The sequence below is a fragment of the Drosophila subpulchrella genome, chromosome 3L (genome assembly GCF_014743375.2).
Source record: "Drosophila subpulchrella strain 33 F10 #4 breed RU33 chromosome 3L, RU_Dsub_v1.1 Primary Assembly, whole genome shotgun sequence".
NCBI classification, from domain to species: Eukaryota; Metazoa; Arthropoda; class Insecta; order Diptera; family Drosophilidae; genus Drosophila; species Drosophila subpulchrella.
This window is the reverse complement of record NC_050612.1, coordinates 8069779-8097748: the sequence shown is the minus strand read 5'-3', so window position 1 is coordinate 8097748 and position 27970 is coordinate 8069779. Positions and strand designations below refer to the sequence as shown.

Sequence of the window (27970 nt, the reverse complement as noted above, 5' to 3'; positions counted from 1 at the left end):
ACAATTGTGAGGTTCTTTTGTTTTCCTTAAAATGGTTTCAGATTTCTAATATTGATGGAGTTATAATGCAATTAATAGATAGTTTGTAAATTTTTATTCGTTTAATAAATCCTAGACATTTCGAGTAATTCCATTTTACTCTTCAACTGGCTAGGTCGTACTAGAGTCTACTTGTAACTTTTGAGTCAGTAACCACTCTAAAATAATATGATACATGTTATGTTTCCCATTCACCCATTATATTTTTATAAGAATAATCCCTATCACCAAGTTCCTAAAGCTAGATTAAAGATCATGTCACTGATACTTAAGGCTTCTTTGGTTCTTTCACCTTAGCCAGTCGCTCATCGAGGCATTTTCCACTTCGGAGGTCGAACCAGTTTCCAGGACTGCAGTAATGCAACACAGCCTTTCCCTTTAGGCAAACATAATACCTATTATGCTGATTGATATCGCTGAATCGTGTATCCTCTTCCACTTTGCTGCAATCCGGCACTTTATCTGTAAGTAATGCCTGATGTAAATCAGCCTGGACCTCGTCTATTGAGCACTGAACCAGGCTTGGGTAATTGCAAAAGTTTGATTTCACGTCAAAGTGTAGACCCCTAGGACACTGCCGAGATATAGCCCGTCCATTGGCGCATATATAGAACTTACTGCATGACCGTGAGTCCCGAACATAAGCCCCATTTTTTAATGATTTGCAGTCAGGAGCAGATTCTGGGCTCGATGGTCTCGTAACAGATTCCAGAACCTCATTGATGGAGCAATCTACCAGACTGGGAAAATTGCAGACCTTCCTCTTAATGTCAAAGTTCAGATTTCTGGGGCAGTGTCCGGGAATCGGCTTTCCATTCAGACATACATAATACTTATTGCATGACTGAGCGTCCCTTAGGAAGACTCCATTGAGCAAGTTGCTGCAATCAGTTCTTTCTTCTTGGTTACTGGCCGTTCTTCCCGTAGAGTGTTCTAAAGTAGATGTTCTACCTACCTTACCCTGCGTTGAACTTTTAGGATTCCTATCGTTGGTGCACGATGTTGCTCTAGTAGAGCAAATATTTCCTTTAGTTGTAGTTGTTGAACTCTGTGGAGTTCGGGACGGGGTGCAAGGTGTGGTACCAGAGGATGTCTTTGTTGATGATTTTGTGGTCAATGGACTTTCAGATGTTGATCCACTGCCTTGCGTCGAACTATCTGATGATGATGCTGTGGTCAACGGACTTTTAGAGGTTGATCCAATATCTTGCGTCGACTTATCCGATGAAGATTCTGTCGATGATTGTGAGGACAACGGATTTTCAGATGTTGATTCACTATGTGGCGTCGACTTATCTGATGAAGATTGTGTTGATGTAGTAGACCAAATATTTCCTTTAGTTGAAGTTGTTAAACTCTGTGGAGTTCGGGACGGGGTAAACGGTGTGGTACCAGTGGATGGCTTTGTTGATGATTTTGTGGTCAATGGACTTTCAGATGTTGATCCTCTGCCTTGCGTCGAACTATCTGATGGTGATGCTGTGGTCAACGGACTTTTAGAGGTTGATCCAATATCTTGCGTCGACTTATCCGATGAAGTTTCTGTCGATGATTGTGAGGACAACGGATTTTCAGAGGTTGATTCACTATGCGGCGTCGACTTATCTGATGAAGATTGTGTTGATGATCCTGTGGACGGAGGACTTTCAGAAGTTGATCCACTAACTGGCGTCGAACTTTTTGGTAAAGATTCTGTGGACAACGGACTTTCAGAGGTTGATATACTATCATGTGTCGAACTTTCTGATGAGGACTCTGCTGATGATTCTGTGGACAACGGACCTTCAGAGGTTGATTCACTTTCTTGCGTCGACTTATCTGATGAAGATTCTGTCGATGATTTTGTGGACAAGGGATTTTCAGAGGTTGATTCACTATCTTGCGTCGAACTTTCTGATGAAGACTCTGTGGTCAACGGATTTTCAGAGATCGACCCACTGTCTTCCGTCGACTTATCTGATGAAGATTCGGTAGATGATCCTGGTGACAACGGACCTTCAGAGGTTGATTCACTATCTTGCGTCGAATTATCTGATGCAGATTCTGTTGATGATTCTGTGGACAACGGACCTTCAGAGGTTGATATACTATCTTGTGTCGAATTTTCTGATGAAGACTCTGCTGATGATTCTGTGGACAACGGACCTTTCGAGGTTGATTTACTTTCTTGCGTCGACTTATCTGATGAAGATTCTGTCGATGATTTTGTGGACAAGGGACTTTCAGAGGTTGATTCACTATCTTGCGTCGAATTATCTGATGCAGATTCTGTTGATGATTCTGTGGACAACGGACTTTCAGAGGTTGATATACTATCTTGTGTCGAACTTTCTGATGAAGACTCTTCTGATGATTCTGTGGACAACGGACCTTCAGAGGTTGATCCACTTTCATGCGTTGACTTATCTGATGAAGATTCTGTCGCTGATTTTGTGGACAAGGGATTTTCAGAGGTTGATTCACTATTTTGCGTCGAACTTTCTGATGAAGACTCTGCTGATGATTCTGTGGACAACGGACTTTCAGAGGTTGATATACTAACATGTGTCGAACTTTCTGATGAAGACTCTGCTGATGATTCTGTGGACAACGGACCTTCAGAGGTTGATCCACTTTCTTGCGTCGACTTATCTGATGAAGATTCTGTCGATGATTTTGTGGACAAGGGATTATCAGAGGTTGATTCACTATCTTGTGTCGAACTTTCTGATGAAGACTCTGTGGTCAACGGATTTTCAGAGATCGACCCACTGTCTTCCGTCGACTTATCTGATGAAGATTCGGTAGATGATCCTGGTGACAACGGACCTTCAGAGGTTGATTCACTATCTTGCGTCGAATTATCTGATGAAGATTCTGTCGATGGTTCTGTGGTCAACGGACTTTCAGAAGTTGATATACTATCATGTGTCGAACTTTCTGATGAAGACTCTGCTGATGATTCTGTGGACAACGGACCTTCAGAGGTTGATCCACTTTCTTGCGTCGACTTATCTGATGAAGATTCTGTGGATGATTTGGTGGACAAGGGATTTTCAGAGGTTGATTCACTATCTTGTGTCGAACTTTCTGATGAAGACTCTGTGGTCAACGGATTTTCAGAGATCGACCCACTCTCTTCCGTCGACTTATCTGATGAAGATTCGGTAGATGATCCTGGTGACAACGGACCTTCAGAGGTTGATATACTATTATGTGTCGAAGACTCTGCTGATGTTTCTGTGGACAACGGACTTTCAGAGGTTGATATACTATCTTGTGTCGAATTTTCTGATGAAGACTCTGCTGATGATTCTGTGGACAACGGACCTTTCGAGGTTGATTTACTTTCTTGCGTCGACTTATCTGATAAAGATTCTGTCGATGATTTTGTGGACAAGGGACTTTCAGAGGTTGATTCACTATCTTGCGTCGAATTATCTGATGTAGATTCTGTTGATGATTCTGTGGACAACGGACTTTCAGAGGTTGATATACTATCATGTGTCGAACTTTCTGATGAAGACTCTGCTGATGATTCTGTGAACAACGGACCTTCAGAAGTTGATTCACTTTCTTGCGTCGACTTATCTGATGAAGATTCTGTCGATGATTTTGTGGACAAGGGACTTTCAGAGGTTGATTCACTATCTTGCGTCGACTTATCTGATGAAGATTCTGTTGATGATCCTGTAAGCAAAGGACTTTCAGAGGTTGATGTATTATTATGTGTCGTACTTTCTGATGAAGACTCTACTGATGGTTCTGTGGACAACGGACCTTCAGAGGTTGATTCACTATCTTGTGTCGAACTTTCTGATGAAGACTCTGTGGTCAACGGATTTTCAGAGATCGACCCACTGTCTTCCGTCGACTTATCTGATGAAGATTCGGTAGATGATCCTGGTGACAACGGACCTTCAGAGGTTGATTCACTATCTTGGGTCGAATTATCTGATGAAGATTCTGTCGATGGTTCTGTGGTCAACGGACTTTCAGGGGTTGATCCATTGTCTTGCGTCGAACTATCTGATGAAGGTTGTGTTGATGATTCTGTGGACAACGGACCTTTAGAGGTTGATTCATTATCTTGTGTCGAACTTTCTGATGAAGACTCTGTGGTGAACGGATTTTCAGAGATCGACCCACTGCCTTCCGTCGACTTATCTGATGAAGATTCGGTAGATGATCCTGGTGACAACGGACCTTCAGAGGTTGATTCACTATCTTGCGTCGAATTATCTGATGAAGATTCTGTCGATGGTTCTGTGGTCAACGGACTTTCAGAAGTTGGTTCACTATCTGTAGAAGATGATCCGGTGGACAACGGACTTTCAGAGGTTGATTCACTATCTAGCGTCGAGCTATCTGATGAAGGTTCTGTTGATGATTCTGTGGACAACGGACCTTCAGAGGTTGATATACTATCTTGTGTTGAACTTTCTGATGATGATTCTGTGGACAACGCGCTTTCAGAGGTTGTTTTACTATCTTGGGTCGAATTATCTGATGAAGATTCTGTCGATGATTCTGTAGTCAATGGACCTTCAGAGGTTGATTCACTACCTTGCGTCGAATTATCTGTTGACGATTCTATCGATGAGGTGGTTTCACTATCTTGGGTAGAATTATCTGTTAAAGATTCTGTCGATGATTCTGTTATCAACGGACCTTCAGAGGTTGTTTCACTACCTTGCGTCGAATTATCTGATGACGATTCTGTCGATGATTCTGTGGTCAACGGACTTTCAGAAGTTGGTTCACTATCTATTGAAGATGATCCTGTGGACAACGGACTTTCAGAGGTTGATTCGCTATCTGGCGTCGAACTTTCTGATGATGACTCTGCTGAGGATTCTGTGGACAACGGACTTTCAGAGGTTGTTTCACTATCTTGGGTCGAAATATCTGATGAAGATTCTGTCGATGATTCTGTGGTCAACGAACTTTCAGAGGTTGAATCACTATCTTGCGTCAAATTATCTGATGAAGATTCTGTCGATGGTTCTGTGGTCAACGGACTTTCAGAGGTTGCTTCACTATCTATAGATGTTGATCCTGTGGACAACGGACTTTCAGAGGTTGATTCGCTATCTTGCGCCGAACTATCCGATGAAGACTCTGCTGATGATTCTGTGGACACCGGACCTTCAGAGGTTGATTTACTATCTGGCGTCGAACTTTCTGATGATGACTCTACTGAGGATTCTGTGGACAACGGACTTTCAGAGGTTGATTCACTATCTTCGGTTGAATTATCTGATGAAGATTCTGTCGATAGTTCTGTGGTCAACGGACTTTCAGAAGTTGGTTCACTATCTATAGATGATGATTCAGAGGTTGATTCACTATTTGGCGTCGAGCTATCTGATGAAGGTTCTGTTGATGATTCTAGGGACAACAGACTTTCAGAGGATGATTCACTATCTTGTGTCGAACTTTCTGATGAAGAATCTGTGGTCAACGGATTTTCAGATAACGATCCGCTATCTGGTGTCGAACTTTCTGATGAAGACAACGGATTTTTAGAGGTTCGTAGTGATGATTCCGATGACGAAAAATCCTTTATGACTTCCGCTGATGATTCTGTGGACAAGGGGTTTTCTGAACTTGCACTATTTTCTTGGGTAGAACTTTCTGGAGCAGATTCAGTTGAGACTCTTCGTAAACTTAAATCAATCTCAGTTGATGACTCTGTAGAGAAAGGACTTTTCGACCTTATGATTAGATCTTCTAAGAAACCTTCTGTGGACGAGGTATTCTCCGAGCTTGATATACTTGATTGCGTGGAACTTTCTGCAGCAGATTCTGTTGGTAATGAACCGTCCTTCACGCTTGTTGATGATTTTGGATTGATTGAGTTTGAGGGAATTTCAGAACTTGTTGATGATTTTGTAGACAATAGATTCTCCAAGCCTAAGCTCCCTACTAAGGAAACTTCTGTGAACAAAGCATTATTAGTGTTTTTCGATTTAGCTGGGTATGATGATAATTTTGTGAAGAACAATTTTTTTGAGCTGGAGCTAGTTTTCTGTGTTGAAATGTCTGGTTCAGATCCTATTGACGAATTTAGCGAACTTGAATCGATCTCAATTTGAGCTTCTGAGCTTAATATGCTATTCTCAGTAGACTTGCCCAGAGAATTATCTAGGGGCCCGGGAGTTGTTGCATTTATGGAGGATAACTGGTCAATTTCCTCAGCTCCATAAAGTAATTGCAGATGAGAAATTGGGCTGGATTTCGGGGGCGAAGAAGTCGTATTCTCGGAGCTGCCCCATAGACTTGCAAATAAATTGAAGTTTCCAAAGATGTTAAAAATAACTGGTCTGTCCACGTTCACATTTTGTGTGATGCTAATTTCACTTTTATCCGAATTCTTTTTTGGGGCTTGAAGTGTTTTTGGGGTTGGCTGGTTATTAATCACACATCCCTGCGTCTGATCATCAAACAAATATCCATCATTGCATGTATTTTTTATATGGCCAAGGAAACCCAGGCAGAGATAATACGACTGGGGATCTTCGAGGTCAACTGCTCTGGATCCAAACGATTGTCCTGCACAAGAATCCGTTGCCAGGGCCTGAGGAAGGATCCAAAGAAAAGCCCAAAGGACTTTCACTGAAAAAATCAGGGATATATTATTTGTTAAATTATTTACTATGTATCTTACTTACCAACTTGCATTTTAGAAACACATTGAAGAAAATGCAACGGGGCAAGCAAGTTCCCGCCTTTTATACTTTACTGTTCCGCTGAAAAACAAGAAGGTAATCTCAAGTGGAATGTGTAAAGAAAATTGTAAGGTACAAGTATTTTAAATAAATTAAACACTAGCCAAAACAGCGTGGTTCTTGTGTGTGGAACATTTGTCCGATAATGGAATCGGAAATAGTTCGCCTAAGCATAGCGTAACAGTGCAAAACAAATGACGACCTAATAACAATACCTACTATACAACACCCATCTATAAAAAGATTTAGCTTCACTCGAAGTCATTTGTATAGTTTCTTATGGGGTTTCACCTCTGGAGAAGGTCATTTTTGACCGGTTTGTTACGAATCCTTGAAAATAGGACTTGACATCAATCTGGAACATTTTATGTTGTGAAATTTTCCTTTCGAAAAATCTTTTCGATCTAAAAAGAAATATGATTGACTAAAAACTTGTAAAACTCCGAGAGACATATTTCAAGTGAATTAGGTATACATTTTTATCATACAAGTTAGTTTAACCTTATCAAAAATTGTCTGTTTATGCCATTTAAACTCTTCAATTCACTTGCTTATAACAAATGTATTTCTTGAAGCATTTTCATTCTCCATTGTAAGTTATCTCAGTCTGTTGGGGTCTTAATAAATGTGGTTAGATATGTAACGGAAGTTTATCGAAATGTTCAAATTGGATTATTCTTTAGATCAAGAATGAGATTTTCAGTAAACCATATAAAATATCAATCAGAACATCAAATTACAATAATTACTACAAATCAGAAAGAACAATTACTTCTAAGATCATGATAAGCCGTTTCATTGCCTATTGAAGGCTGTTCCGAGCGCATTTATAATCTTCATAATCTTTCTAATCTGGACGCATAATGGCGCTGTCAGCAAGCCTTTATCGCAGCTCACCTTGCGCGGACGCCAATGTCGACCGTTGTAGACCTGCGGGCGATAGTGTAACGGCTGCCATAGCCCACCTTCCGCCCCTCGGGTGAAACCACCGCCCAACCTACGAACCCATTTGCCTTCCACCTCCACCCACCGCCCCTCGGCGGCCCAACAGTTCCGATTAGTTGTTCAGATAACGGGGCCGTCTCAGCACTTATCGTACCCGTATTCTTGCAATGATTACTCAAAACCCCGGGGCACTTGCTGTTGTTGTTGCCTTGGGAGGGGCGGGACAGGTGGGCGTTATTACTATTTTTAGAACGATAGAAAGCTTCAGGCGGAAGCTCCGTACTCCACCATATAGCAGTGTTTTGGCCCGCACTCTTATCGTAACTTGTGTGGCTTCGAATGTACCTAGTTGAGGAAAAATCCCATGTTGGATTTTGTTACCTCTGGTATTCGAGCCAATAAGTTCGGCCACGAATTCGCATTTTATCTTTTGCATTTTTATTATTTTTGATTTTTGTTTTTTTTTTTATTTATTTTTGAATTATTTGCAGCGTTTTTTTGGCCAGTGCACGGGGTCACCTGCACCCACTAAAATTGCCAAAAATTGCCATGTCCAGACGTTCGCCAGCAGTGATATCAGCGAACTTTGATAGCTCTTCTACGAGGTCTAGTTGTTTAACTTTGCCCACCAACAAAAATGCATACACTCGTGCTAATTTTGATTTAAGTGGCCTTAAAGCGGTTTACCTATCATGGCGTATATATTAAGTTTAAGTTCCGAAAAAGAATAATCACTTATTATAATTTGCTGATTTATATACCAAAAAAACGAAGTCTTTCAAAATTCATTTTTCTGTCTGGTAATGGAAGTAGATCTATAAATACTAGAAATCACTACAAGGAAAAAACGGGTTAAGCAATTAAAGCCCAATCTCTGAAAATTAAGTGCATAACTTAATTGTAAGTAAAATTATTTCTTAAAATTACAATTTTTGTAAAACTGGATTAAGGATTCAACTAACAATGATTTTACAATAAAAAATTTTTAGCCAATCAAGTATCAGTGGAGATCGGATGTTATAATCCGGCGTCTACTCATAATGTATCTTAACCTACTTACTTGAAAATATCTTTGCTACAGTATCTATCACTTTATCACACATTGTTCCTAGCCAACAAAAAACCTTAGATTTGGCAAGAAAATCGAGATGAATTTGCATATTGTAGAAAATGCTGCAATGGATTAGAGTGGTCTCGAAACTACACTTTTCAGTGCTTAGGAAACCAGCGTCTCCGTGCAAATTGCATTTGGGCCAGTGAGCCGAGCACTTGCTCATCCGTTAGCTAACGAGACCATTCCAAACACGATAACGATCAGGAAAAGTGCACATATCAAGCCGGCGGCTATGGGGTTATACCCAAAGACAACCCCCAACCCTCAGGAGGGTCTTCACTTGCAGTTGCATTCTATATAATCAGCCGGCTATCACCCTAGCAGCGATAAGCGACCATTAAAGGGTTGACTGTCAACAGACTAAAAAGACTCAAAATTGAGTTGAGACTGGATCAAGAACAAAATAAATTCGGCTTTAATTACACGGGGACCTGAACTCGACTCCTAGTTGCCAATCTCCACAGTGTCCATGGTCCTGTACTGTTCCCTTTGCAGGCGATTGCCGTAAGTGCGGGACACCAGATTCCAGGCGTCCATGAAGCGATCCATACACTGCGAAATGCACCTCTGCTCGGTGGTGTCCAGTGATTTACCCGGCTTCTGGATGCACTTCTTGAAACACTTCTCCGTCATCTTCGAGAGCATCTCCTGGGCGTTGGCCAGAGCGATCTGCTGCTTCACCTGGCTCATCAGCTCCCCCTTCTCCATGTTGGCGGCCGCCATTTCGGATAAACAATTTAATTTATAATTTCCTCAAATCTGAACACTAAGTTTAAGTTTATGTTTTAGTCAAAACACGGGAGTCGGACTGAAAAATCGCAGCTCACTGTTTACTAGAGGGATAAAACAGAAAACCAGTTTCGATGGAAAGGGAAGTGCTGTAAGTACTATTATTGTTCATCATTACTAGCTAATAACTAACCCTGTAAGTAAGTTTGTCGTGCCTCCAATAGAATACAAGGAAGAACGCTATAGTCGAGAGCCTCGACTATCAGAAACCCGTTACTCAACTAAAGGGACCAAAGAGAAATGGAGATAAGCAAGCTGCAAAGCAAGATTGAAATGCGCCACCTACCGGCGGTAGGCAGACATTAAGCGTTATGGGCGTTAGGGTGGGCGTGGAAAATTTTTTTTTTGTGTCAATCGATAGGTATTGACGAGACCAGTACAGTTTAGTTTAAATTTTGTGCTGCGCACAAGGCTACGGAATCTAAATCTGAGATCCCCATTCTCTATCTTTGATAGTTTCCGAGATATCCACGTTCATATTTACGATTTTTTGAAGTTTGTGGGCGTAAAAGTGGGCGTGGCAAACTTTTTTTTTTATCAATCGATAGGTATTGATGAGAACAATACATTTCAGTTAAAATTTTTATTCTAGCATCAAAACTGTAGGAGCCACAGTTTTGGGCGGTTTGTGGGCGTTAGAGTGGGCGTGGAACTCTACTGAAACAAACTTGCGCTGCGTAAGAAGCTCAGGAATCTGCACGCCAAATCTCGATAGCCTAGCTCTCATTGTTTCCGAGATCTCAGCGTTCATCCGGACATGGCTAGATCGACTCGGCTAGTGTTCCTGATCAAGAATATATATACTTTATGGGGTCGAAAACGCTTCCTTCTGCCTGTTACATACTTTCCGACGAATCTAGTATACCCTTTTACTCTACGAGTAACGAGTATAAAAAAGGTCACGACTTAGCATTTCGCAGACTACAACTTTCTTTAAACATCAATTTATCATAAATAATAAAATTTAAAATTTAATTTGATAATTTCGATTTGGATTATAAGCTTTGGGTATATCAAATTTTAGTTGGAGTTTAGCTCCCAATAATCGAGAATTTTTTGTTCATTATATTAATCTGAATAATACCTAGTTATAAAATCAAACATCATTTGTTTTATTAATTTGTTTTGCTCATATATTTGTGCCAAAAATAATTATTACACCAATTTAAACAGTTAAGTCTCCCTAGCTCTTAGCGAAAAATTTGAATAGGTTCTAAGCTTGTTTTTTTATTTATATAAAAACATTTGATACTTTAAACATTTGCTTTTAATCAGTTCCGAAGTACTATTTAAAATACTCAGGCAGATATAGCTCTTAAATTTTTTTTATAAAAATATAATCTGTAGATTGCGGTGTGTTCTCTTATAGATATTTTACAATATTCGTTTAGTTTTTTAAGACACTTTTAGTTCTTGTTCTCTCTGATAGTAATTTACTATTTCCTTGTTTATTGTTGTAAGTAGTTAAAAGTTGAGTTTAGACCCAAACACAGATGCTTGCCAAAGGCGAAATCTCATTTAGATACTGAAAGCAGGTTGTGAAGAGTATACATTTTATTTTTATAGTCCGATCAAAAAGAAAGCGTTTTAATTAATATCTGTGCGTTCTTCTGTTTTTTAAAGATTAATCATGCCAAAATAAGTATTTATAAATTTAAGTTTTAATTTAACTTAAAAAGGGATAAGGATGAAAAGGAATTAATTTTTTTTTTCACCGTTAAGATATATAGTGCACTTCTTTAAATTGAATTAAAATATTTTAAGTATAGGGATTTTAAAACTCTTTAATAGATATATTGCGAAAATGGTTTTTAGGCGTAATACTGAACTTCTATTTAACTACTCCAAAAGAACATTTACCTTTTACCTACAAAAGAATGTTTTGAACTAACAACTACCAATATATTCAATTTTCTGAATTCCCAAGGTGCACAATAAAATGTATTTTTCTTATTTAATTTCAAATATTTAAGTAAAAGTAGAAAACACGTGCAAAGTTTAACTTTAGAGTTATAATTACATTTAAATGTCCAAAGAATGTTTAGTGTATTCGGTATAAAATATTTACATCTGAGGCACAAATCGAAAGATAATATTTGTATATGGAATGTACAATCACTTCGAGTAAGTAAGTATTATTGCGATCAAGAGAAGACAGGCACAAACATATATTAGTATTGCATAATCCTAAGCCAGATTGTCGGTAGGCAGGGTGTCCCTAGTGGTTCAGAGCTCGACTCTCAGTTCTGGTCAGTTCCTTTGCACGGAACCAAGGCGATGCCAGTCGCAGAGCTCCTGGCGCAGGTCGAGCTTCGATAGATCCAATTCGAAGCCCCCCAACAGCTCGTTTTCTTGCAGCGTGTCGTGTGACCAGACGGTTACCTGCAGCAGGCGTTCTTGAATAATATTCAGGGGCATTCGGTACTCCAACTATTTATTAAAAGAACAATTATTTATTAGGATGTCAAAATTTTATATAAACTACTTACCGTTTCCATGAAACTGGGAACACAGGTCTTGCGCACCACTTTGGTCTTGCGTTTGGTCTCCTTTTTGGGATCCGGTTTTAGGTAGCACTTCACATAGGTGTTGGGCTCCTGACCGCCCTGTAACATGGGCAGCCCTTTGGCGTGGTGTATCTGAAATACACATATTCTCCATTAGGCTAATTATGAAAAATGTACTATCTAGTAACACCCACCATCACAGTAAGTACGCCGCGTTGATATTGCAGCGAAAGTCGAATTTGGCCAATCTCGTTGGGATTATCCCTCGACGGTTGTCTCTTCACCTCTGCATAAACAACATATAAATATAATAACTAAATTGTTTGTTTTTTGATGAGATCTTACCCTTTATCTTCGGCATCCCTAGTTTGGCCTCCTGCTGATCGCGCAGCAGCGGATGGAAGAATGTGTACACGAGCTCGGAATGCGCTATTTCCTCGGACGCATCGAACAGAGATTTCAAAAATCGCTGTATAAGAGGTAGTCGTTTTTCTGCCACAGATTTGATATTGGAACGCCCAACATGCACGCCAGCCGGAAGACTACAAAAAAGATAAAGCATTGAGAATTAGAAGTTAGCAATTAATAATAATAATAATTTCTAGAAATTATATTTTTGTATTTATGTCTTGTAAAGTAATTAACCTTATTGTACCAGTGAACTTTACTTCATGTCAAAATATATGTTTACTTTTACTTATTAATCTTTTGCGAGGAAAATGTTTGGCATTGATCATGCATGAGTAATAAAGTGAACCTAAAATCAATTAATCACATACTTCCAATGAAAATAAATGTTTAATTGAATTCTTGAAAATTGTTTATCAATTGTCAGTTTGTCCACAAGTTTCATCCAATTAATTTTCTAATTCTTTGATATGCTAGGTTTTTGGAGTTCTTTAATAAAGCGAATATCATGCATCATCCAGTTATTAACTACCTATATTTATCATTACAATATAGTAACTAAATCTGGTGGAATCAATCCCAAACAACGCCCGATCATATACCATTTTATTTAATACCAACAAAAGATCGATAAAATTGCTTATAATTGGGTGTAAACAATATCAGATTATCCACAATTTCATGGGGGCTATCATCGCCCAAGATACGGTTCAGCAGCTATTATTATTATTTTTCATGGTGTCCATATAGCCGGTGTTTTGTTAAGGTGCGTTGACAAATCATGGTACAAATTCCCGATTACTTATCAGTGCTGGCAAAGCGTCTCCCCCGAAGTCCATGACTCTGTGGTAACACCGCTAATAGCTGATAAATCGACGAATGAGGCAGACTGATTTCACCGAATCGGAGAGCCGGGGAGACCGAGAGCCCGAGAGCAGACCCCATATAATGTAGTGGGTGAAAGAAGAGCGGCCCGAGTAAACGATATCGGGCCGAATCGCTCCGATAAGCGGCGACCGCTCCGCCAAAAGCGGTAGCGCCAACGTCAGCGCTCAATCAGTCGACGAGCGAGCTGGGGAGCGGAGCCGAGAGCGGTTCGATTAGCGACGTGGTGAAGTTTCATTATATTTTTGGCCAAAACAAAGGGGCTCTGCGAAAACCACCGACTTAAGCCAGAATGCCGAGCCATCAGATTTGCTGGTGAGACACGAAGACATGGCCCAGCTAAAAAATGTGGGCCAAGGTAGGTGATCGGCTGGAGATCCCCAGATATCTTATCATCCAGTAATCCCTTCCAGGTCAGCAGGCCGTTGTTGTTGGCCCAATGCTCGCCTCGGCCATGTTGCTCATGGGGCTGGTCTTTGCCCTGCTGGGGATCAAGTTCTTCGGCTTCCGGCGGCGGCTGACTTTCGACCGATCGCAGGTGCAACAGCCTCAGCAAAACCAACAGCAGCGACCGCCGCCACGTTACGCAGCTTTCGAGTCACAGGTGCGTATGCAAATCAAAAGAACTTTACAGCCGATGCACGCAGTTAATAAAGGTTAATGTGATACCGATACCACCACTGGCTATACCCATACCAATATTCATATGTACATATACGAACACTGATCCAGCGACGAGTGGCTCTGATAAGGCAGGGCAAATACGAGTACAAACATTCGCAGGTGTTGGGACCATATCATTTCAGAGAGCGTGTTTAAGTTGAGGATGGATGATAGCGATGGGGGCGTGAGGAATGCAAATCGCAGTCGAATTCGGCTTTCACTTATTTGCATCTTGGCTAGAATGGGGTTCTCCATTTAAATTCTTCGGTGTGTATATTAAAGAACAGAGGAAACAAGTTAAATAAAACCAGAAAAGACTGCGACATGATCAGAATTTTAAGTATTATCTACAGTAACTCAATTATAGGTCTGAACTTTTATTAAAATACATCAATAGTTCATTATTTTATTTAAGTATTCAACAAATCACCCAAAAACAATGAACTTATAAAAATAAGACCATTTAGTTGATTGATTTTTGGGAAAACAGGTTAGTCCAGCCTAGAAGGCTAAATCGCTTATCGAAATCATAATAGCACAGAGAGCTTAAAGCGAAGGGTAAGTCGCACCTTATCGCATGGACGTGTTCTCGTATTCGTCTGAGTTGGCGTGTCTGTGGTCATGTGTAACACCTTTGCCTTCGCACTAGTGACGCATCCCAGTGATCAGCCCAAACAGCTGAGTCCACAGCTGATGGGCACCAAGCTAATATAATTCAGAATATCGCAATACCCTAAAAAGCAATTTCTGTAATTCTTCAGGTTAACGGCACCGATACCGCTGTCCATGGAGTGTTCCGACGTCGCAATCTCGAGGAATTTGAAAGCCCATGGCCATCGGCATCAACAGCGACAGGTGAAGATAGCAAACCGAAATCATTCAATCGAAAAAATTTTGCTGCAGTCGAAATCCTCTAACGTTAACTTTACCAACTTTTTTTAACAGAGTTTCAATTTGATTTAATGAACTATTTTATTAACCACAGAATATTTTTTTGAACAGGAAACAGCTACACAACTGGCAGTGTTCCAAATCTGCAACTATATGATGCTAGCCCCAGGGAGACGAGAACCACGGAGGCATCCCAAGTCACATATCGAGAAAAGTCACAGGCGCAACGACACCATCGCCTGGAGGTGCATAGTGAACAATATGAATACTACACCGCTCCTCCTACACGCCAGCCACCTGCTCCTTCTGTGGAACTGGCAACCGAAACTGTTTCGGTGGTTTCTTCATCTAAGATATCAGAACCCTTGCCTGCTCCATCCCCCATGATCACAAGGGAAGCTACACCAGCAACTGTTACGTCCAACCAATCTATGCCTGCGGCTTCTGTCGATCCAGTTCCAGAGCATCCTAGCGAACTGGGAATGCCCAATTTCGATCACTTTGCCGAGAAATACGAGCTGTTCAGTGTGAAAGCAACCACGGAGGTCACAAGACCAACCCAGCTGAGGAGCAAGAACAGTGGGCGTTATGTGAAGTTCGAGAGAGTGGATGATGTACCGGAAATTCTGACCCCCGAGGATCCCGTTCCAGAGCTACTGACTCCTGATGATGGCTTGGGAGGAGCTATGTCTGTAACAGCTGTGGTGCACAGGGGAGCAATACCCAAGGAAGAACCCGAACCGAAAGTGGAGCCTCAAGGACCAAAGGATCCCTTTGAGAATCCAATCAATATAGACTCTGCTTTCGTCGTGGAAATTATAGCAGGAAGTCCTGAAACGGAAGCGACTCCTCGTATGAAGCCAACCTCTCTAGGTGGTCTTTTCGATGGCCTAGAGTTACCACAAGGTGAGCACGACAGCGATTTTGTGCGCATTCGTTCGTCTTTCGTGATGAACGAGGCGGACATCCTGGACTTGGATCCACTGCAGCTGCCGGCGGCCAGTAGTCCACCAGGATTTGGAAAGAGCATCGACGAAGACTGGGAGAACTTCGCAAACCTGGACGCCGTAGTGGAAGTACCAGAGCCCAACTGGGCCCTGCATCCAAATAGCTTAGAGCAATTGCCCACGGTGGAGACGACGCTGCGTGAGGCAACCCTCACATTGGAAAATGTGGAACAGGCGGAGGGCCTGCTCCATCAACTAGAGGCTGTAGAAGACAGCTTGGATATTTTCGAGCCTGAGCCTCCGGTTCCCATTGTGAAGCCGCCCCCCTACGGTCCTAATCTTCCCTATCTACCCGATTACGAATCCCTGATGCAATTGGATAACGCGAAGAGCGGTCAGAACTTGCCCAAATACACAGAGGTAATGGAACAAAGGTCAAAGAAAGCCGACTATGTAAGTAGCATAGAGGATCTGTATGCGGATCTGGAAGTTGACCAGGTGGAGATAACCGGAACTCCAGCTAACCAAACCAATGACATTCACAATTTTGAGGACTTGTGTCAGGAAATGGCTGTGGTTGTGCCACAGGTGCGTCAAGCTCCTCAGCCTGCCCCGAGATCCACAAAACTAACAACCCTAAATGTTCGAGGTGACGCTCCTCCCCTGGCGTGCTATCAACCTGAAGAGCTGCCCAGCTCCAGTTCCAGTGATACCGATGGGGAGGATGGAGCCCGAGCAGCTCCAGAGCCTGCCAAACGTGATCCAAAATCGCTGAAAGTCCGATTTGATGTGGACAACCTGCAGTACTACCAGTCCGCAGAAGTGGTGACCTCATGTGAGGAGTCCGAAGAGGATGAGCCGATGCCCCAACCCACTCCCATGCAGCGCTCCATCGTGTTCGAGCCGAGAGATAAGGGAGTGCCCACCCTGTTCGGATCCCAGGTCTCCCAGGAAGACAGTGATGACGACGATGGCTTCGGACGCGCCATCAGCCAACATCGCTCCATGACTGCGGCACTGAGGACAAACGCTGTTAGGAGCGATACCGACGCCTAATCCGAAGACCCCCAACTGCCGCACTTCTTGACTTCCTTAGCAAATACAGTATTCTATGTGTTAATTTTGGCCAAATGGCTATGACCTATTTATGTACATACATTTCGCTGATAAGTTGCCATATAATGTTGAATATATATAATAATAAAAGTAATAGCAGGAAAGCCAATCAAGATAAAAAAAATAACATTTTAAAAACCTTTCTAGGAACTCTTAAACGGAAAGTGAATCAACATGGAACCCAAGAATTCTGAAGTACATTTTCGTAATTAATGATTAAACGGCAAAAGCGTTTTTCATTCCTCAATGTCTAGATAAAGTGTCTGATAGACATAAGTCAGAAAGCGACAAAGATACACATAAACCCCTTGATATCTATAAAACTAAGCGGTTGGACAACAGCTAAACTAAAACAGTCTAACTATAAAATCTACTAGGAATTATTTCTGTCTTCTTATTAAACAACAAAATGGAAAAAGATTCACTATAAATAATTCCAGTTAGCTCACCTGTGCAATTTAACCAGAGGGAAGTGCATGCATAACTTCTGATGGAACTCGGTGAACTCGCGATATGAGCGGAACAAATGCGTCGGATCGGGCTGTCCATGTCGCGTCACTTCCAGAATGTACATATAGAACTTTTCCATGCTGTAGTGCTTTTGGAAGCAGACCACCTTGACAATTTTCAATCGTCCATCCTGCTGCATCCTGAGGTTGGAAATATATATATTAGACGAAATGAGCTAAATTCAATGGTACAATAAACTAACGTATATTTTCTTGGCACGAAGGAGAGCAGCTCCCCGGTTCCCTCGTCAGGGGTGAATCGCATCTGAGCCAGATTGTGCAGGAAGAAGTTAAACTGGGTGAACCAGCTTTTCAGCGAGGACTGAATCATCTTGGCAAAGGTGGCAGCCGCCTCGGGATTCGATTGGGATGGCAGCAGGGCACGTCGCACATATTGCACAGCGTTTGAGTTAACTCCCGGCATGCCAGCGGTGGCCATGTGGGCCAAAGTGTGCAGGAGCAGATCCGCATTTTTCCGCACAATGTTGAAGGCCCGACAACACAGGTCCACGAAATAATGGAAGTCAGTGGAGGGCTTGTCTCCGCCATTTATGACATAGGCCATGTCAGAAGTTAGGACAAATGGTGTGCGATCTCTGCGAGAGAAAAAACATCAGTTGTAATTCACATTAGATTAGATTAATGATCTATTTTCATACCTCTTGAAGTTTCCAAACATCTGGGCATCGCCAAGGAACTTGCCAAAGTCAATGTGAAACAAGTGACCCGAAGTCTTCAACATGATGTTGTCATTGTGCCGATCACAGATGCCCAGCACATAGGTGGCAACACTATATCCGGCACAGGAGAGCGTAAAATTTCGCACTGCACTCTGGTACTCCAGAGGACTGGGATTTTGCTTGCCCAGCCACTCCGCGATCGGGCGATCCTTGAAGGACCCCGTCAGTCCGCACTCTACTTGGATTTTCCGCAACGTTTCCGCCTCGTTGACCAGCTCAATCATTCCGCTCTTGTAGCCCGTTGGCACACAGTTGAAGGTGACCATTTTCAGGTCCAAGCGTTCCGCCAACCACATTTTGTTCATAATCCGAATCAGCTGTATGGTCAACTGATCCTGCTGCAAGTCATCTCCGCACTGAGAAAGATGTTAGTCTTCAGATCATATTTCGTATGGGAGTAATCATTGATATTTACCTTAAATATAGCTGGCAATGACTCTGCATCGGGTCCCACGAAGTTGATCTTCAACGGCAGCGTGTTGGAGTTGAAGTAGCTACAATTGCGCACACTCACTCCAGTAACTTCCAGTTCAGGTCCCAATGGCAGGCACGTGGGTTTCTCAAGCAAATCCTGATGGACCTCATCCATGCCAGCTGCCAAACTCTTTTGGCGCATCGACTCCTTAGCCTCTTTGACAGATTCTGCTATAGTAGTTAGTTTCTAAAAGAACAAGATCATTTAGTTTTATTAGGTAAAAGGTTTTCGATTTTTTAATAATTTGTAAATCTCCATACCTGACACATTCGATGCTGGTACATGAACCGCTGCAGCATCTTTTCGCCGCAGATGGCCATTAGGGCTCGCAGCATCATCTTGTTGCGGCGATAGTAGCGCGCCTGGGTAACCTGCGACTCGTCGTACTCCTGGTCCACCATGGCGGCCCCGATGGAGTTGTGAGGATCATCCGGCAGACTGTGCACCAGGAGCCAGTACATGTGGTGAGCAAAGCGCGGCGATTCCAGACACTTGGCTAGCAGGAATCGAGCCATTGACGAGCCCTCATAGGTGTCATGTTTTAAACTTTGCACTAATTGGGGCAAAAAGTCCACGAGCTGGTCATTGGGCATCTTGGAGATCCACTCGACTGCCTTCTCGCGAACCTTGGCGTCCGGGTAGCGAGGCAACAGTAGCTCCAGAGATTGCAAAGGCGAAAGCGGCGCCCAGGAGTGGAGCAGTGCATGCAAATCGATCAGATTGGCATAATCCCAGCTGTGGGCGGCATGTAGAACTTTGGGCAGTGCATTGGGATAGTTCTGCAGATAAAGTCGTTTCTCCCAAAACACCTCACGTCGCTCTGTGGCTCCTGTGTAGCCCAGCTCAGCGGTGTCTAGCAGCTCTTCTTGCAGATTGGCATCCAGCGAGGCAAAGTCATAGCTAGCAAGGAAGAAATAATTTTATTAGAATAACAAATTCAATAGTTACTTATGGATGTTATACTTACTGTGGTGCAGGTTTTGGCACTTCCTGGTGCTCGGGAAACTCAATGCGACCTCCATAAGGAGGGACCTCAATGCTTAGAACAGGGCAGAAGTCAGGATGCGGATGACAGCCTCGCGCAGGTGCTGGTCCCAACATCTTATCCGTGGTTGGTGGCCACAAGGAAAGTAAGTAGGGACCGCAGATCATCACTCGCTTAAAGTCGAACAGTTGAATGGAACACCAACCCAACTCAGTGGTTACTTGACGCCTCTCTCCATTCTGCTCCGTATTGAGTTCGCCTTCGCTGGCCGCCTGTTTTCCGTATAAGACAAAAGTGATCCGGGCCTCCCGGGGCAGGGTGCAAATGGGATGCTGATCGAAAGTCAGCCAGGCGCTAAAGTTAAGTCGCGGGAACAGGCCTCCACTCGTGTCGTTGGAGCAGGTTAATACATTTGGCTTGGACAGCAGTCGAGTTCCATAAACGATTTGCACGCACAGAGAGTAATCGTCAAACTTCCAATTCGGCGGTGGCCTGTGGAGGCAGTTGATGCAGACGACAATTGGTTTGGACACGCAGGAGATTGGTATTGGAGCTGTAGAATTAAAAATGTTTTAGTTAAGAAGATGAATATACAATGTTTCATTTACTTGTAGAGTAATCGGGTGTCTTCACGGAGAACGCCACGCGGAATACATTTGCATACAGCTCCACCAGTTCCTGCACGGCATCTCGCAGCTCATTGCACTTGACCTTAATCTGCTCCAGCATCGAGCGAGGGCGTAGGACAACTTGAGCGTAATCACCATAGTCACTCACAATCTCCGGATTGCTGGCCCCAGCCGAGTACTTCTTCTGCTCCACCTCGCAAATTCGCTTCAGATCGGCGACGCATCGTGCTATTTCCATTGTATCGATGGAACCGAGCAAGGCACAAATGGCCTTCACTGCCTGCACCACCCCGGAGCAGCTCACCACACTCCGTCCGGGCAGTCCGTCTGCCGCCGACTCCAGCTTGTCGATCTCCATCTCGAGCGTCTCTATGAGTATCATCATATTGTCGTAGGTCACAATCGGTACCACCTCGTTGGGCAGCAGCTGCTCTGGCAGCAGATCCGCATCGTGCTCATCATCCCGCTCTGTTCGTGCGATCGCCTGCATGTTGGCCGCCGTACTCAGACAGAGACCCAGGTGCACATCCTTCTCCAACTGGAAGCTATTGTGCACGCACTCAAGCTGACTGAGTTTTGAGGTGGGCGCCAGCCACTCCAGGAGACCAATTGGCTGTGAATGGGAAACTCCTTATTAATAATTGGAAGATACGTAGATCACAAAGTATGCAAATCCGTGTGGTATTCTCTCAGCTTTTCATTTTCAATTTTAAATATACACACCTTGACCACGTAGTCTGTGACGGTGCCCTTGACCTGTCCCTCCAATGACGCCAATGCCTGTGCCACCACCTGTGCCACGACAGAGTCAACTGTTGGACGAAATTCGAACGTCAGAGAGGCCTCCAATCAGTTTTAAATCACACTTACTGTCACAGGTGAACGTTACTGGCATTCCATACCCCTTCACCTGCTCCTTAGCCATGGAGGCGGCCAGAACGTGCGACTGGAGGGTGTTGAGAGCCGGGTGCACGATCACCTTGATGCTGGTGTTCATCAAGTAGTGGTAATTGAACTCGGCGGCCACCACATGGCCCACATTCGTCGGCGTATCGTCGTGCAGGTAGCGCGACCTGAGCTCCTTAACCATATGGTAGAACTCCAGTAGTTCTGGATCATCTGTGCGCTGGTCGCTGATTAGTTCGTACAGACGTGTACAGGTTTTCCGGCGATCCAGCACCACATTGGCCGGAATGCTGGAGGTATAGCTGTCCGTCAGTAGAGAAGACTGATAAGGCTTCGAGGCAGGCACAGGAGCCTGATTTGATTCATAGTGCTGCTGATTTCTTGGCGGCAACGGTGGGGGCGGGGATATACTCCCAGAGCCATTCTCCGACACCTTTATACTCTCCTCCGGCGGCGCATCTCCATAATACGTTGATGACGATGTTGACGGTTGGTTCAAAAAATCTTGACGCCAACCAATAAAACCAGCGTTCGGACTCACGGTCGCCGCAGATTTGTCCCATCTGTTGACCGCCTCGTACATGGGATCTGAGTACTGGGTGCCTCCGTCGCCGCTGTACAGGAAGTCAAAGGGATCGTATTCCGCATAGTAGGAGGTGCTGTCGGAGGCGCTGTCGTTTCCTGCAAGTAGCGAGTGCATGATCAGTTCCGGTTTTAATCTAGATCACAGAATATCGCCAGCAGTTATGCAAATATGCTCGAGAACCGAGGCCTACTACTGCGAGAGCCCAGGAATATCACATCGTGTGGCCAAAAATAAATGAGACGGCCCCAAAAGCCGAAACAGAGCGATTTGGATGGGGTGGACTGGCACCACTGGCAAAGCGAAAACCATTCGCAAATCTACGCTAACAAATCCGCCGGACAGCTAGGCGACTGCCCTCGCTAATAGCTAATTGTGATTTCTGTCATACACCGCCCACGCCGGTCCAGTACAGTGGAATCTAGACCACTTTATATTTGATTTTAAAATAGTTTTCGTAAAAAAATTAAAACATAATTTTAGTATATTACTTGACATCAAATTAGAGTACTATTTATTTAGGTACTATTTTTAAATCGGAGGACTTAGTCACACACAAAGCTTTTACCAAACACCAATCTATTTCTGTTTTTAGATTATAGCAATCTAAATATTTTGGAGTAAGACTAATTTTAAACTTTTTTTTTAAACAACTAAACCCGACAAAAAGCCGATGCCCACTGTAGCTATGTGAGTATTTATAAATCGCTTTGTTTCTCAATCTGTCGCCTCTAATGCCCTTACATCTGTTTTATTCCCCACAAAAGGAAAGGCTATTTCTCTAAAGACCTCGCAAAAAACCTTGGTAAATCCATTTATTTTTAATCACTTTAATTTACTTTAAAAACTTTGTGAAAGACAACATTAGGGGATCAACAATGGTTAATGGCTTAAAAGTATTTTGATAAAAGTGCAATAATTAAATGCAAACAAAATTCTAAAAAGATAAAATACCCATTGAAAAGTTGGTTAATTTCTCAAACTACCCTGAATGTAATAAATAAATACATACATATGCTCTAAAAGCTTTATAATATAACATCTAATGTCAATTATTATTTAGTAAAGCGTGAACAGGCATTATTAAATCTGGTAAGCGGGGGTTAGAAGCAAGCGACTAACCGATTAATAAAACAACAACAAACTGCAATTTGCTCAAGAAATTATTTATTTGTTCTCTCACAATGATACACGATAGAATTAAACATATGTATGTATTTATTTTTGTATATATGTGTTTATATGGATATATGTAGCAGCAAATCACAATGTGTTCATTTCGTAATACATGGTTATAAAAAAGAAGATCCTAAGTCTTCTCATTTGATCACTTTTCTTCCAAGTGACCGTCGATAAGTTCTATTAAATTTTGATAAGATCAGTACTGTTTGATTATTACAAGTGCATTAACATACATAAAAACATTTTTAAACATTATGCACGAATATTATACGACATCGATATATAACCTTTCTTCAAAATTATTTCGGTGATTGCGGAAGGCACAAATTTCGATATGAGGGCACAATTATTTAGTTTTTTGTGTAAGTAGGTGGTTCTAAGTGTGTGCTGTTATAGACACTAATTTGTCTTTGCCTCCGAAACGAACCAAACCGACCCGAAACCTGTTAGATGGTGTAGCTGTTGTAGGTGTAAAGTAGTTGCTTTTTGCAGTTTTGGTAGTAGTAGTACTGATAGTAGTAGAGGACTTGCAATTAAAATGGATTACTTTTTCGACACTGCAATATAGAGAAACGAAAACATTCAGTTTAGTTCTTAACTAAAGGCGTTCAACGACTTGCTACTCGAAAGGTCTAGAAACAATGAAACTATCTAATTAGTATTAACGGAGATTGGTCCTTGGCAAATTGTTAGAGTTAATCAATTTATTAGAAGCAAAAGAGGTGGCAAATGGTTTTAAACTATTTAATTTTTTTTTTAATTACTGTGCTAAGTAAACACCAATTGAAATAAAAATTAAAAATTTTAACTTAATAATTTGTCAATCCAGGTTCCTAATCCATTTTTGCATATTCAAATGAATGGTTTCTCTTAAACATCATTACAATTTTTTCCCATATCTTAGATATAACGTTGAAGTAAATAACAAATCGAAATAGGCTTATCAGAGAAGGGTAATTAGGCCAATTAGGTTTATTTTCAGTTCTCTGTCGAGGAATAGTTTCAGACTATATTTCAAACTTTGTTTACGGTGCGAAAAATCTATGGGGATCTTGGCGAGGGTCCGGGAGCTACACGTTAATTACAACATTGCGGTTGCTTACCGGTATTGTCGTTGAGCAGGGGATCGAAAGCCTCCAGCACACTCACACGGGAGCTAAAAGGGCAGAAGAATAACACGTTACGAACAGAAACTCATCGTTTGTCCATCGATACATACTAATCCTCGTGGTTCAGGTCAATCAAATCGTTTCCCCGGCGTGGGCCAGGTGGATGACCATTGTTTCCGGTGTGGCTACTGGAGCTTATGCTACCAGTCGAGGGCACTTGACGTCGCGCCTGGAAGGCTGCTCCATTTGCCTCCGCGGGGGAGGGAGCGGAATGATTGGACGGTTGGCTATGATGGTTCGTGGACGGTGCTGGAGCAGCCGGTTGCGACTGAGGACGCCGCAAATCCATGTGCGTGTAAGCACCTCCAAAACCATATCCCTGCGATGGATACTGCGGCGGCATAAAAGCAGCCGACCCAGGGACTATGGGTGCCGTGTAGGGCGTTACCACTGCTCCCGGATAATACAAATAGGCGTTTGGTTGAGGCACTGGAGCCACGGCCATTTGAGCTGGCATGCTATACAGCCGCTGTAGCTCCTCGTTGTTCAGAGGTCTCTGTTGTTGAGCAGCTGGTTGGTATGGCACCAACTGCAGGTCACCGTAGGCACCTCCTGCTCCTCCTGCAACCATTCCATATGGCGGGGGTTGAACCGGAGCCGGATGTTGCTGTTGTGGAGGATAGCCGTAATGAGTCGGCACCGATGCCGCCGCTACTGATCCCATGGGCACCATAGCAGACTGCGGATTGGTTGGCTGCATTCGCTGCAGATCTTCGATGAGTTTGCCAAAGGGACTGCTACTCTCCGGCTGCTTGCTGGTGGGACTTGCGAAGCAGATCAGGTCGTTATCCGAACCCTGAGCAGGCGGCGTGCGCGATCGTTCCACATTTCCAGGACTGGCCGCCACCTGATGGACCTCCGAGTGGCGACGAGCCTGATTAAGGATCTGACTTCGCTGCGCCGTCTGATAATCCCGACCAGAAAGGAAGGAGCTTTGCGGGTAGCCAGGGCCGGATCCGTACTTCTTGTTTCGCCGGTAATCGTCGAGGGCCTGCTGCTCCAGACTCAGGGCGGTGGCTTTGGCCAGGTCATCCTGGAACTGCTGGTCGTAGTCGATCTGCGCCTGATTTGACATTATCCCCTCTGAAGCGTCCGTTCCGTTGAACTGCGAATGACGACCAGAACAGAAAGTAAGAAATTTTCAAATTTTGTTTCAATTTTTTCAGTATTTTCTCTTTCAATGCTTATTTGTTATTCCCGTGGTGAACAAAGGCGTTTGCTTTTTGACTCCCTTATCGCTGCGATAACAAACAGGTGGCGATAAAAGCGATTATGCCGTGTTAAAGGCAGTGGTATGAGTACTTGCATGAAGAACAGGTGAGAAAGAGTGGTGGTGCCTATCGCTAGGTTTTTATTGAGTTCCAAAAGAGGACCGGCAATCACCGGCGGGCACCGATTGGGTGATTCAGAAACCAGGCGAAAACATATTAAACGCTAAAATAGTTTCGCTAGTTGAGCGTCACCAGCATTATCTCTTGCATTTAATCAGTTGTGAACTCTCGAACAAGATTTTAATTACTAATCTATGACTAACGCCTATAATGTTTCTTATAAATTAGTTCGGTTTTCTTTTAAAATAAACATATTACTTCTAAGAATTAAAATTAAATGTAAACTTTTTAGCGTACTGCGGATTTCTTTATATTGTATTATTTTTAATGTCTAAAAATGTTACCCGAGATGCTAAGAATAACCATTCAAAATTGCAATTATTAACAAACCATCTAGAACATCTTAAAATTTATTTTTATAAGGATTGGGCAGTCCATATTTGAATTGAAATTGAGGGTACTTTTAAAGTTTTATAGGTGCGCGAACTTTTCCCAAAAAAGACCATTAAAGGATCTGCATATTGGCGCAAAAGTTTATTTATCATACGCACAGTTGCCTTTGCGTCAAATTGTTGTTTACCAACCCAAAAAATTGGATCAACTTTCTGATCTCATTTAAAGACTGAAGGGAAATACCGAGATTTTTTGGGTAAATCAATATTTTTTTAATTAAAAGTATAAAAAACCTGCCTTATGAGTATCTTTTAAAGGAACTTTAAGACCGTCTCAGATCTATTGTTAGGAGTAATTAATCAGTTTTCCCCAAAATTCCAATAGTCTTATATTCAGAAGTATTTCGAATCTGGATAGTACGAACGGAAACACCAAATAATGAAATTTTACTTAATGAGGGAAGTTGGGTTTTCCGCTTTTTAAGTGTGATAAATAAACAGAATGTTCCTATTCCGAAAAGATATGAACAATATATGGCGGATCCATGCTAGTACTTGTGTACTTTGTACATGTTGTACGTACATATACAATATGGTTTATATATAAACCAATTGCAAGCGCTCCGAATTCGTGATTGCGATATTGCCGAATGGCGCAAAAGGCGCAATTGAGCGCGCAATTGTAAATAAATAAATAAATACAAACAATAGCGGCGGCATCAACTGGCGTGAATGAATGCTGCGAGTACGAATGCCCCAGAGATTCATTTATAAGTACATATGTATATCTGCAAGGGAAGCGTTTTAATTTTTTTCCCATAGAAAGCGTTTCGTATGCAGATAGGAAACAGCTGTTCGACATAAACACACCCACAAACGGCGCGAGTGTGTGTGCGCTCGGCGAAAGGAGAGGCAATGGAAGATAAGAAAATGCGAACCGGCGAGGGAGAGCAAGAGGGAGAAAGAGAGTATTTTTGCCGCAAAGGTTAAGGTAAATCAATAGATTACAACAAATGCAAATAAACTATTCATAAACAAGAAATCAACTCAATTGATTGCCAATTTATTTGATAGCAAAAGAAAGCTTGAAATTTCGAAACGTTGAATTTGGGTGGAAGGGCGAACGCAGCGCAAACGATAATGGAGATTGTCATTAATATTTAATATGCAGACTCGTCTTCTTCTGTGTGATTCTCATTCGCTTATTGCCAACTTACTCGCTTTTCGAGGTGTCACCTCTGCTGATTTTTTGTAGGGTTCCGTTTTTTACTGGCTGGGGTTACGAATTTACACCATCCGGTAGAGCGCTTGATTCCCACTTATTTCCCTTGCCTTAACCGTTATAACGTTATAATTACCGAATACCGAAAGGTAGTAACTTTCCGAATGGTTTTTGTTTTTGGAAGGGGAGGTGCTTCTCCTCCTACACACTACACACCTACTCCCACACACACATGCGAAACGAACACACACACGAACAGATAACTTTGACAAAAGGGGAATGGACAAAACGCCTAAGTACTGATCAAATTGTTGCTCCCCTATATTATTTTCCTGCACTATCACATACTATCTACACATTTGTACATTTGTACATTAAAAAACAGCTTTTTATGTGCGAAAAACGCGAATTCCAACCGCAAAACGGAATGCAACAAGCATTAGAGATGGGAACGCAAATCGATACATCATTTTATACACAACGTAAGACGCAAGACGTAAGTGTCGGCAAAACGTAAGCCAACTGCCTACTGCGGAAATGGGTTCGATTCAAAATGGGTTCGATAGCAAATTAAAAGACTCCGTGCTGCCAGATGTGGAAATGTATGACACCTATTAATGAAAAAGGAAGTATGAAGGCGCCTTGATTTAAAAGCCTAGTACACAATTCGACGAAAACCGCGAGCTAACAATAGGAGTGAGCGAAAGGCAGATACGCGGCTAACGCCTTTCGTCGGGTCTGTTTTTCAGCGCGGTATTCAGATGAGCTAAGGAAGTACCAGATTTTGCGAGTGAATTTCGATGAACGCCGTTAGCCGCGGCCCAAAGAATAAG

General features: G+C 42.5%; 4 protein-coding genes across 5 annotated transcripts; 1 reads left to right on the top strand and 3 right to left on the bottom strand.

The window, feature by feature from the left end:
• Nucleotides 1–71: 71 nt before the first annotated feature.
• LOC119555204 (serine-rich adhesin for platelets) lies at nt 72–7548 on the bottom strand. Its single transcript, XM_037866459.1, has 3 exons — nt 7499–7548; nt 6693–6757; nt 72–6636 (listed from the first exon to the last, which is right to left on the bottom strand). The coding sequence occupies exons 1-3, from the start codon at nt 7546–7548 to the stop codon at nt 308–310; spliced, it is 6444 nt and encodes a 2147-aa protein (XP_037722387.1). The 3' UTR covers nt 72–307.
• Nucleotides 7549–9200: 1652 nt separating this feature from the next.
• Nucleotides 9201–9616, bottom strand: LOC119554469 (mitochondrial import inner membrane translocase subunit Tim13). The gene has a single exon (XM_037865384.1). It carries the CDS (start codon nt 9529–9531, stop codon nt 9253–9255), a length of 279 nt encoding a protein of 92 aa, XP_037721312.1. The 5' UTR covers nt 9532–9616; the 3' UTR covers nt 9201–9252.
• Nucleotides 9617–11594: 1978 nt separating this feature from the next.
• LOC119552499 (phosphatidylinositol 4-phosphate 3-kinase C2 domain-containing subunit beta) lies at nt 11595–27581 on the bottom strand. Of its 2 annotated transcripts, XM_037862103.1 has the most exons (16): nt 27133–27581; nt 24243–25297; nt 24127–24179; nt 21223–21939; nt 21076–21164; nt 20332–20965; nt 19706–20276; nt 18999–19638; nt 18679–18924; nt 18183–18619; nt 17727–18119; nt 17464–17664; nt 12450–12646; nt 12299–12390; nt 12087–12236; nt 11595–12027 (listed from the first exon to the last, which is right to left on the bottom strand). In XM_037862103.1, exons 2-16 carry the CDS (start codon nt 25265–25267, stop codon nt 11848–11850), a joined length of 5625 nt encoding a protein of 1874 aa, XP_037718031.1. In that variant the 5' UTR covers nt 25268–25297; nt 27133–27581; the 3' UTR covers nt 11595–11847. The 2 variants fall into 2 exon arrangements, with proteins under 2 accessions (XP_037718031.1, XP_037718032.1); XM_037862104.1 differs by lacking the exons at nt 11595–12027; nt 12087–12236; nt 12299–12390; ... (8 more) ...; nt 21076–21164; nt 21223–21939 and adding an exon at nt 22987–23580.
• LOC119552500 lies at nt 13558–17087 on the top strand. The gene is made up of 4 exons (XM_037862105.1): nt 13558–13755; nt 13811–14001; nt 14822–14915; nt 15063–17087. Exons 1-4 carry the CDS (start codon nt 13728–13730, stop codon nt 16952–16954), a joined length of 2205 nt encoding a protein of 734 aa, XP_037718033.1. The 5' UTR covers nt 13558–13727; the 3' UTR covers nt 16955–17087.
• Nucleotides 27582–27970: the final 389 nt, after the last annotated feature.